The sequence below is a fragment of the Eublepharis macularius genome, chromosome 1 (assembly GCF_028583425.1).
Source record: "Eublepharis macularius isolate TG4126 chromosome 1, MPM_Emac_v1.0, whole genome shotgun sequence".
Taxonomy (NCBI): Eukaryota; Metazoa; Chordata; class Lepidosauria; order Squamata; family Eublepharidae; genus Eublepharis; species Eublepharis macularius.
Window position 1 is genome coordinate 226,930,428 of NC_072790.1, and position 11,450 is coordinate 226,941,877.

Below are 11,450 nucleotides of genomic sequence, written 5' to 3' on the forward strand. Positions count from 1 at the left end.
CATCTATTCATCTATATCTATTATATATTTATTATTCATTTACTTCATTTATATATTGTGTTTCTCCACAATGGGAGCTCAAAGCAGCTGACATCATTCTCCTTGCTGCCATATTAACATCCCAACAGCCCTGAGAGGTAGGTTCGACTGTAGTGACTGGATCAATGTGATCCAGTGAGCTTCCACAGCGGAGTGGTGATTTGAACCTGGGTCTCCCAGATCCTGCTCTGAAACTCCGACTAATATCCTTCACTGGCTTTGGAGGCAGGGGAGGGTTCCCAGGTGCCCGCCAGTGGTGGGCAAACTCCAGGGGGTTTGCCTCCTTGCCCACCAACCCACCAGTGATTGGTGAGAAGTGGCAAGCTCCTGGAGGCTGCCTCCCACCAGCAGGCACCCCAGGAACCCATGCCGCACATAAGCTCCCAGAAGTAACGTTGTCTCGCCAGCCTCAGGAGCACTCCCATGCTTCATTTCGGCCTGATTTTGGCCCCAAATGGGCATAATCGGCCCCACATGGAGTGCAAGAGCGCTCATGCGACTGGCATGACGATGTTACTTCCGGGAGTGATGTCATCGTGCCTGCACCAGAGTGTGCTCAAAGGAACACCACGCTGCTGGCACAAGATAAGTGCCAGGTCCCTCCCCCTCTCGCCAGGAGAGTATCGGGACCTGGCAACCCTAGGGGAGGGGTTGTTTTTGAACAGGAGCAAGCAGCCCGGCCTGGGTGAGTCATGCAAATTATGTGGTATCGAGTGACCTGGTGGTTGCTTTTGGGCCTGGCCCCAATGAATCCTCCCTGAGAGGCCAAAACAACCCCAGAAAGGACCCTGTCCTTTCCCCCTGCATTTTACTGACAGAAACCAAGTCTGGAATACTAGCTAACCTCTCATGGTTTCTTGGCGATGGTCACTGAGGACTTGTGGTTAAACCAATGGCATTTTTCAGATTTTAGAAAGATCTGTCTTTGTCAGTTCGTGACTCCAGTCTTTGAACTTAACTAGCCTCAGGTCAGACCACTTGCCTATTAGTATATAAGATGCTTTTATTAAGCAGAATAGCAAAGAGTCCAGTAGCACCTTTAAGACTAACCAACTTTATTGTAGCATAAGCTTTCGAGAGCCACAGCTCTCTTCGTCAGATGCATGGAGGTTATTAAGCGGAGTAAAGCCTTTCTGCTTGCTAAGTAGAAGCTCCTCTTCACTTGCTTTGTCCAGCTTCTTATTGATGAACTCTTTTGATTCTGGGAGAGTCCATAACCTTTAGTGAGTCATGGGTTACCTCTTTAGATGCAGATGTCCGTCTCTCTCTCTCTCTCTCTCTCTCTCTCTCTCTCTCTCTCTCTCTCTCTCTCCTCTTTAGATGCAGATGTCCGTCTCTCTCTCTCTCTCTCTCTCTCTCTCTCTCTCTCTCTCTCTCTCTCTCTCTCTCTCCCTCTCTCCCCCTCTCCCTCTCCCCTCCCCCCCCCCAACCGATCAATCTTCTCTTTGCAGAAGGTCATACATCCGGCTCCTTCCTTGATAGAAGAATCTGGCAGAGGAAGAAGGCAATCAACTGGAGAGGAAGGGAGGATGAGGGGAAAGCTAGACTCAGTCCATCCAGAAGCAAGAAAAGGCCCTGATATCGCGGAGGCTGGAAGCAGAAGGGAACTGTGGGAAGGAACCTTGTAGAAGAGCCTGGGGGAGGATTTTCCCCCTTCAGATGTACAGCGCCACCAATTCTGGTACTTTCACTACCAGGAGGCCAAAGGGCCCCAAAAGATCTGCAGCCTTCTCTACCGCCTTTGCCTCCAGTTACTGAAGCCAGAAAGGCACAGCAAGAAGGAGATCCTGGACCTGGTGATCCTCGACCAGTTCCTGGATGTCCTGCCCCCAGAGATGGAGAGCTGGGTCAGGGAATGCAGGCCGAAGAGCAGTTCTCAGGCGGTGGCCCTAGCAGAAGGCTTCCTCCTGAGCCACACAGATGATACGACCAGCAGGTAAGAAGGATTCCTCTAGGTAGTATGTGGGGCACAGAATATGATCAGAGATTCGCTTGAAATGCATACAAATGGCCTCAACTTTTTTAGACCCGGACATTTTCCTGTTCCTTTTTTCAACAGTTTCTCCTTTGTGGGATCCCCATATGTCTTTCAGGTGAAGGGAAAGATCATCTGTTGCCACGGAGCAGCTTTTCAGGGTAAGCTCGAAAGGGTTGTCGTACCCACTGGATGACCTCTTTGAGTGTATGTGGGCTGCTTTTATTCCCCGACCACAATCTAGTGTGGGAAAGATGCTCACTCGAGCTTCTCAGTTTAGAAATATCCATTTGGGGAAGTGAAAACCTAGAATCGATTTAAAATCTGTGCAAATTAATTGGAAGAATAATGGTTTACACCATAACCCATCTCCAATTATATTATGTTTGTACAATAGTAACACGGTTAACCAATCGGGTAACTACTTGGTAAAAATGCTAGTAGGTTTGTGGTTGCAAACAAAGATAAATGATAGGGATTTATACTTTAACCATGATAAAGTCACAAGTGAGAATCTACTAAATGTATGGGAGATAATATGGCAAAAACGTTTCCAGTCCTCCTCACCTCTGATGTCAGCAGTCAGGGGATTGAGAATAAAGCTGCCTCTGAATGCAAAAAATAATGATTAATGAAAATTGATGTGAAAAATTAGGAAGATAGTGTGTGGGGGCAATAAGAAGACGAACAAAACTATAACCCTTGAGGAGATTTTATGCCGTAATAACATAGTTGTTCTAGGGGATTTCAACATCCATCCGGAGGCTACCTTATTGGAAAGAGTTCAGGATTTCATGGCCTCCATTACAGATAATAACAGATGACAGGAAATAACAGATTACCTGTTTTTCACTCTGGGCAGGAGGAAGGTGATGTGAAGGTGGGGGGGGGGGGGCTGAAGGCATGGACACGTCACTACTTGCTGGGATTTAGGGATTACAGGGATACCAAGACTGCGCAGGGGTAGGGGATCGATTAAAGTGGTCTGCACTCTCAGCCTGATGGAGCTGATCAGTTTTCAGATGGCACTGGGGGAATTTCCTGGTGATAAGGTTGGCACTTCTATCAATATCCTGGTTGACCCTGGAATTAGGAATTGACATGGGCATTTGATATGATTACTCCTAGGCGCCCTCAGGCAGCCACTTGGTTTTCTGAGGGGCTCTGGACAATAAAAAGATGAGGGAGATAGTATGGGAGGTGGCAAAGCTCACCTTAAAGCCTTCTCCATGGCAGTGATGGTGGCAAAGAATACATCTAAGCCACCCTTGCATCTGCACAGAGTAGGCCAGCAGAGCTGATCTGAGTGGTCAAAGCCATTAGAATCTGGACTGCAGGAGGAAGTAGAGGCCTCAGTGGCCCGTTGTGACCATTTTGCTCAGCACTTTCCAGATAAAATCTTCTGCATCAGTTCCAACTTGGACTTGGCATTAGCAGTGATAGAGTCAGAGGGTGCCAGGTTGGAGATTCATCCGGTTATTTGGGATATAGAGCAGAATTGGTAAGATTACCATTACCTTGTGCAACGACCCTGTGAAGTCGGCAAAACTGGAGGAAAGCAATTGGTTCAAGACCACTCCAGTGTGCTGTAGATGTAGGGAGCTCTACTTGGGTCCCCGTAGTTCATGTCTAAAGCTCTGTTCCAGAATGCCCTTCTGTTTTGCGTTGGGATACAGGAAGAGATCCCATAGTGGCCAGCTTAGAGTCCCTGGAACATTCACAAGCAGAGCCAAGCCCCCCCTCTGGGATTGCCCTGCTAGCAACCAGCCTTCAAAGAGATATTGCCTGTCAAGTTGGAAGTTCCTCTGAGTCCCCTCAGGAGTGGCAGCCCCACTGCAGGGAGAGGAAAGCAGGATTTCAACAAGTGATAGAGAGAGGGCAGAACTGCTCAGTTCCTAGTTTGCCTCAATCTTCTCTTGCCAGGGAAAGTGTGCTCAACCTGGCAAAAAGAGAATACATGATGAAGGAGGGAGTTGAAGCCTAGGGTAGGTGTCGGGGTGATCTGTAAACCCTAGCTTCCTTAACTGAAAATTTATCCCCAGGGCCAGATTGCATAGGGTACTAATGGAACTTGCTGGTGTAATTTTGGAGCCTCTGTCTATAATCTAGAATCTTTGAGCATCTTGGAGAATTCTTGGAGAACAGGTGAGATGCCCGAAGGTTGAAGATGTTGTCCCCATCTTCCAGAAGGAGAAAAAGGAGGATCCAGGTAACTACTGATCTTTCAGCTTCACATCAATACCTGGAAATGTTTTAGAACAAATCCTGAAAAAGTCACTCGTGGAGCATTTCAAAAAGAAGGCTGTGATTACCAAGAGCCAGCCCAGGTTTCTCAAGGGCAAGTCATGCTAGACTAACCTTATGTCCTTTTTAGATCGAGTCACTACTTTGGCAGATGAGGGGAATTCTGTGGGCATAGTTTCTTTTGATTTCATTAAGGCTTTTGAGTAAAGCTTTCTTGTCAGCATTTGTTGACAAATGTGGTTTGGATGCTGCTGCTGTTAGAGCCAGTTTGGTGTAATGGTTAAGAGGGCTCTAATCTGGAGAACCGGGTTTGATTCCCCATTCCTCCACTTGAAGCCAGCTGGGTGACCTTGGGTCAGTCACAGCTTCTAGGAGCTCTCTCAGCCCCACCCACCTCACAGGGTGTTTGTTGTGGGGATAATAATAACATACTTTCTGGAAGTTCCTCTGAACATACTGTTCTGAGTGGGCCTGCTCGGAGTTGTCCTGAAGGCAGTATATAAATTGAATGTTGTTGTTGTTGTTGTTATGTGGATTTGTGATTAGGTAACAGATCGTACCGAAAGTGTGCTTGTAAATGGTTCCTCATCTTATAGGAGAGGAATGATAATTGGTAAGCCTCAGGGATCTGTCCTGGGCCCTCTGTTGTTCAAAATCTTTCTAAAGGACTTGGATGAAGGAATAGAGGGGATGCTCATTAAAAGTTGTGATGATACTAAATTGGAAGGGGAATTATACTGTCCAGATCTTGCAAAGTGACGGTATCATTTTGCTCCACTTAGACCTCACTTGGAGAACTGTATTCAGTTTTAGGCACCACAGTTTAAGAAGAATGTTGACAAGCTGGAATGTGTGCAAAGTAAGGCAACAAAGATGCTGAAGAGCTTGGAGACCAAGTCCTATGTGGAGGGTTTGAAGGAATGCATATGTTTAATCTGGAGAGGAGGTGACTGTGAGGTGATATGATAGCTGTCACATAGAGGATTTTCTGTTGTCCCAGAGAGTTAAATTTAAAAGGAAAGAGTTGTTGGCTAGACATTAGGAAGACCTTCCTGACAGTTAGTGTAGTTCCTAAGTAGAACAGGCTTCCCTGGGAGGTGGTGAACTCTTCTTCTTTGGAAGTTTCTCTGTAGAGGCTAGAGGGCCATCTGTCAGCAATGCTGATTCTGTGACTCAGTATGAACTTAGGTCGATCGTGAGAGGGAGAGCAGGAAGAAATGATTCAGCGCTTGATTCCTGTGGCCGTTTCTTATGTTCCCGGGATAATACTGATAGTTACTTTTAATTTCTCTCCAGGCTAGATTGGCCAGGGAACCTGGAGGATGTTTTGCCTCCCTCTGGACATAGGGCAGGAGTCACTGAGGGCGTAGAGGGAATTACCTGTGAATTTCCTGCATTGTGCGCGAGGTTGGATGAGATGACCATTTGGAACCCTTCTAACTCTATTTTTCTATGTTTTCCCTGCTTAAAAATGCAGTACTCAAAATTTAATATGTGACAGGATGTGCTTTCCCTTCAAGTGATTTTTGTTCTGTTGTTATCAGGAGCTGTTAATGGCCTTTTATCCTTGATTCTGCTTTTGTTTGAAGGTCTTACCAGTATCCTCTTTATCAGTATCCAGTATCCCCAGAGAAAGCTTGACGGAGAACGACAACAACTCTCATTGGAAGAGGAACAGCAGAGGAGAAGCAATGGAACAAAATGGAAGAGGGGGGATGAATCATCCCACCAACAAATCTGTACCAGTGAGAAACCATATAAATGTTTGCAGTGTGGGAAGAGCTTCGTTTGGAATGGAAACCTTACTGCCCATTGTCGAATCCACGCAAGGGAGAAATCATATAAATGTGTGGAGTGTGGAAAGAGCTTTGCTCTGAATGGAAACCTTACTGTCCATCGACGAATCCACACAGGATGTAAATGTGCTGGGTGTGGAAAGTACTTTGTTCAGAAGAAAGAACTTACTCTTCATCTTCGAATCCATACAGGGGAGAAACCATATAAATGCATGGAGTGTGGAAAGAGCTTTGTTCGAAATACAGACATTACTCTTCATCAACGAATCCACACAGGGGAAAAACCATATAAATGTGTGGAATGTGGGAAGAGCTTTGTTCAGGGGACCCACCTTACATCACATCAACAAATCCACACAGGGGAGAAAGCATATAAATGTGTGGAGTGTGGGAAGAGCTTTGTTCACAGTACACATCTTACTGTCCATCGACGAATCCACACAGGGGAGAAACCATATAAATGTGTGGAGTGTGAGAAGAGCTTTGTTCACAGTGCACATCTTACTGTCCATTGACGAATCCACACAGGGGAGAAAGCATATAAATGTGTATAGTGTAAGAAGAGCTTCATTTGCAGTACGCAGCTTAGTGTTCATCGATGCATCCACACAGGGGAGAAGCCATCTAAATGCATGGAGTGTGGAAAGAAGTTTGCTTGGAGTACAGAGCTTAATGTCCATCAATGAATCCACACGGGAGAAACCATATAACTGTGTGGAGTGTGGGAAGAGCTTTGCTCAGAGTGCTCATCTTACTCCCCATCAACAAATCCACATGGGAGAAAGTAAATAACTGTGTAGAGTATGGTAAAAGCTTTGCTCAGAGTCTACAGTTTACTTCCCATTGATGAATCCACACAGAGGAGAAACCATATAAATGTGTGGAGTGTGGAGATTTCCATGTAATCAAGAACTTACTTCCCATCGATAAATCCACACAGGGGAGAAACCATATCAATGTGTGGATCGTGGAAACAGCTTTTCTCAGAGTTCAGGCCTTATTCTGCATTGATGAATCCATTAATCAGAGAATCTACATGAATCCTATGAGTCTGGAACCTCTCAGAACCTCTGCCAGTGAAAGAAGCAAGCAAGTATAAGTAATATTAGTTAGTCAGAACTTAGTCAGCAAAGGTTAGCTGTTATTTGTTCTCATTGCTGCCTATGCTTGTTGGAGTGATACCTGCCTTGCATTCACTTCCTGAATCTGTCTTTGAATAAACCTTAATATATTTTACCAGTTTGTGTCAAGAGTGTTTGCTACCTGTACACACGTTCACTCAGGATGAACCGAGAGGCTGAAAAGCCTAAAACCAAACAGACAGAGCCCTACAGGAGACTTCTGGGGGTCCTAAGTGGTTGTGGTCAGTGTTTGGGGATGGAAGCAGAAGGTCTCTGGTCTTGATACGATGACCATTCTCAGCAGTCTCTGAAGATCAGTTGCCTGGAGATGAGAGACTGCAGGTGCAAATAATTAAGCAAGGCCACACATTCCTTCTGGAAGCAGGCTGAAACCAGGCCTGCACACTGACTTAACAAACCAGAGTGTTAATCCAAATACATTGCAAGTATGTTTGCACCCTCCTGACAATGCTCCAGACTTATCTTGCTGTAGGTGTATTTACTCCAGGTTATAGGGAATTTATTCCTCTATCCATACACCTCTCCCTGCAGGGGAGACCTACTTGATAGATGAATCCATGGGAGGAGGGCCTGATTTATTCAGACCCCACTTGGGTTCTGATAACATCAATGTCAGCAGAGAATAAGGGGCCTTTGCAGGTAAAGTTTGACCACCCCATTTCTACCTATATTTTTCTTTTTTCTTTTCATAAATCTGCATTCTTTTTGGCACATTTCTAAAGATTTGCCTTGGAACCATAACTTATCACAAACAGACAGCTTAACAAAAGAAATAACTTACTTTTTATTCTAAATATTATCAATTAGAGCACCATCTCTGACAATTTCTAGTATACAAAAATAATGAAAAGACCTTTTTCTTCAGGCGATAGGAAGCACAAAGGAATCAGCATATTGGAAAATAGCAATATCGCTGCTGGGCAAGCCTCCTGTTTTATTACTTTTTACCTTTTGGCTTTTTCTGAGCAAAGTATAATAGATTATTATAGACACCCCTTCTCTCTCCCCCCCTCCCTCCCCCCCATTCCTTTTTCCTGATTCTCATTATCTCCCCTCCCTTTTTCTTTATTAAATTTTCTTATCAAATTTAAATTTCAGTAGAAGGTACAAAATGTTTTGCTGGTGACATAATAATGATTATGAAATTACTGGAAAATAAGGCACGCTTTTTTATTTTCCATTTTTCTCTCTACTTTTATTTATAAAGATTTATTTATAAAAATATTTTAAAAATTAAGACATCTTTCCCTATCATATTCGTAATAGTTTGGTTATCTAACTATAAAATGTGATAGTTGTAAACTCTTTATCTGCGTAGAAAAAAGTATATGGAAGATGTATATGGAAAATTTGTATAATTTGTATAATATTTTTATAAACAGAAGCGCAAGAAGAATAATGGCATCTGGAATACATCAAAAAGACAAAAGGAGAACAGAAGAAACTGAGGAAGACCAAAAAATGAATGGGTGGAAAGTTTGTTGCTTGAAGTTACAAGGAGATTTTCTCGATATTGACCAGATATTTTTCTAAATACTCTGCCTGCTTCTCTGTCTTTTGGTGCTACACCTCTGAAGATGCCAGCCACAGCTGCTGGCGAAACGTCAGGAACTACAATGCCAAGACCACGGCAATACAGCCCGGAAAACCCACAACAACCACTCTGCCTGCTCTTCTGAGTTCTTTCCTCAAATTGTTGCATTTGCTTCACCAATATTCGTGATAGACTTTTTGAGGAATTGTTGGCAGAAGACACCCCTGAAGCCTACCTTGACACGGCCAATCTGGCCACATGGATCCATGCCATGGTAACATCAAGACTTGACTACTGTAATGCACTTAACCTAGGTTTTCCCTCTAAGTTCACTTGGCGACTCCAGTTGGGGCCGAACGCTGCAGCTCAGCTATTATTGGGAGTTTGGATGAGCATGAATATTACTCCCATTCAGAAATCACTCCATTGGCTACTTATCAGTTACTGGGCTCAATTCAAGGAATTGGCTATCCCATATAAAGCTTTCCATTGCCTTGGTCCAACATAGCTTTGGGACTGCCTCTCTCCCTATGTTCCTCCAGGAACAGGGATGTCCGTAGGTGCTACTTTGCACATGGGCAAAATCCACAGCTCTCTATACATGTGCATTCTCTGAAGTGGACCCCACTTTCTAGAATTGCTTACCTGAGGAGGTTAGGAAAGCTCCCACTCTCCTGGCTCTCCACAAACTATGCAAAATTGAATAATTTAAGAGGGCTTTCTGCTCAGTTGGGAGGGCTGTAATATATGGAAGCGATCTCAAAGAGATGCACACGTCAGTAAAGGGATAGGGAGTGACTATAGACTTTGTTACTATTGCTATAATTATGATCCTAATGGCTAGAGTCTATGTTGCTCAATATGTCGATCTTAGAATTACATATGCACTGTTTCAGCAATTTCTTAATTTTGTATTGGATTTCTGCAGGTTTTAAATCTTTGCAAATTTGCATGTATATACCTTATTATATGTGTATTGAAATGCCTTGAAATTGACTGTAATGACCCACACTCTGTAATTCGCCTTGAGTCTCAGTGAGAAAGGCAGACTATAAAAAACATAAATAAAAACTAAAAATGAATTGAACTAGGGGTTCTGCCTCACTTGCTCCACTCACCGTATTTAACAATAGTTTGATTACTGAATGAGCAGTTCTGCCTCCTGCTAAAAGAGCAGCAGCTATACTCAGTGAAGCAATGGCAAGAGCTATCATCCTTTTTTCCCAACTGTATCCCAGTTTTAATTTTTAACAAACATAATACCTGCAGTTCTCCCCACCAGGGCCCCGAAATGGCTTACGTTATTCCTTCTCCTCCATTTTATTCTTTCAACCACACTGTGATGTTGGTTAGGGTGAGAATGTGTGCCTGGCCCAGAGTCAGACAGTAACTTTCAGTGGCCAAGGTGAGATTCGACGCTGGGTTTCCTAAATTCTAGTTGGACACTCTAACCACTAGACAACACTATATTGGGTAGCTCAGGGAGGTTCTTAGAGGTTTGGTAAAGGAGGGGATATGGTCAATGATCTCTTTTTGTGCTGTCTTGCTCCCCCATGTGGACACATAGTGTCTAACATTGTTCTCCTCTCCTCCAGTTTATAATCACAACAACCCTGTGAGGTAGTCCTGTTGAGAGGATGTGACTGGCCCAAGCATTCTTGTTACCCAAATGGGTACATGTGTCTGTACTGTGGCCCCAGAATCGTCCCCCTGAGCAAGTGCATCACATCACTAAGGTCAATTTATTATTCTGATACTGAACTGAAACTTTTGTACATTTGTATTGACAGAGACTTATAGATCATTAAGAATTATTACAAATTATATATTGTGTACAGCAATTTGTCTTTATTTGGGAAGCGCTGTTTTTCACCGTGGTTCTTTTGGTTATTTCATTGTTTACACTGTGATTCCTCTGGTTTCAACAACTAAATGCAAGCTGAGAGAATTTAACTGCAAGAAACAGAATAGAAAAGAATATCACTGGAACAAATACAAATGGTTTATTTACAGAGCAATGAAAAATGTGGGTAGATGCAGTACCATGAGCATGCACACACACACACAAGATTACAGTCAATCCTAATGCCTGACAAATCCTAACAAAACTATCCTGTCTGTCTAAAAAGGGGGTAAATCTGAAAATAACCTTTCTTGAAGTGGAAGTCCCAGAGTGTCTGATGAAAGGAGTGGTGAAAGGGGAGTTGGGGTGCATAGGGAGCACCACGCCTCTCCCCATGTTCCCACACTGATATGCTTGCACAGCAAGGGGGAGTCTGAGGAGAAACTGCTGCAAAGCACTTGGGTTTCTGGGAGAACGTTTATACTGAGAAAGTGGGGAGATTGTGGGGGAAATCAGATGCCAAGTGGCTGTAGACATGCCTTACTTGGGTTTCATTGTGCACTTAAAAAGTTATAGTTGGAACTTACTTATATTTTTATTTATTTATAGTCCATCTTTCTCACTAAGACTCACAGTGGACTACACACCATCTATTTCAATAGATCAACAAAGCATAACGGTTAAGTGGCTGGACTGCGAATCAGCACTCTGCTAGTTTGACTCCCACTACTGTGATGAACTCTACAGGTGGCCTTGGATAAGCTACTCCTCTCAGCCCAGTTTTGAGCTGCTGTAGCATAGCGGTGAAGTGTGTGGGATGTGAATCAGATCTCAGCTGGCTCGACTCCTGTTACTGCCATGAGCTCAGCAGGTGGCC

At 43.9% G+C, this 11,450-nt stretch overlaps 1 protein-coding gene across 1 annotated transcript; it reads left to right on the forward strand.

Annotated features, from left to right (window-relative positions):
- Window positions 1-1,478: 1,478 nt before the first annotated feature.
- Window positions 1,479-9,817, forward strand: LOC129339985 (zinc finger protein 571-like). Its single transcript, XM_054994534.1, has 3 exons — window positions 1,479-1,975; window positions 2,099-2,175; window positions 5,848-9,817. Exons 1-3 carry the CDS (start codon window positions 1,875-1,877, stop codon window positions 6,567-6,569), a joined length of 900 nt encoding a protein of 299 aa, XP_054850509.1. The 5' UTR covers window positions 1,479-1,874; the 3' UTR covers window positions 6,570-9,817.
- Window positions 9,818-11,450: the final 1,633 nt, after the last annotated feature.

Excerpts from the sequence above, each read along its gene's own strand:
- LOC129339985 (XM_054994534.1), top strand. The coding sequence starts at position 1,875 with ATGGAGAGCTGGGTCAGGGAATGCAGGCCGAAGAGCAGTTCTCAGGCG. Across the intron at positions 1,976-2,098 it reads ACAGATGATACGACCAGCAG|TTTCTCCTTTGTGGGATCCC; the intron begins GTAAGAAGGATT and ends TTTTTTCAACAG. Across the intron at positions 2,176-5,847 it reads CCACGGAGCAGCTTTTCAGG|GTCTTACCAGTATCCTCTTT; the intron begins GTAAGCTCGAAA and ends TTTTGTTTGAAG.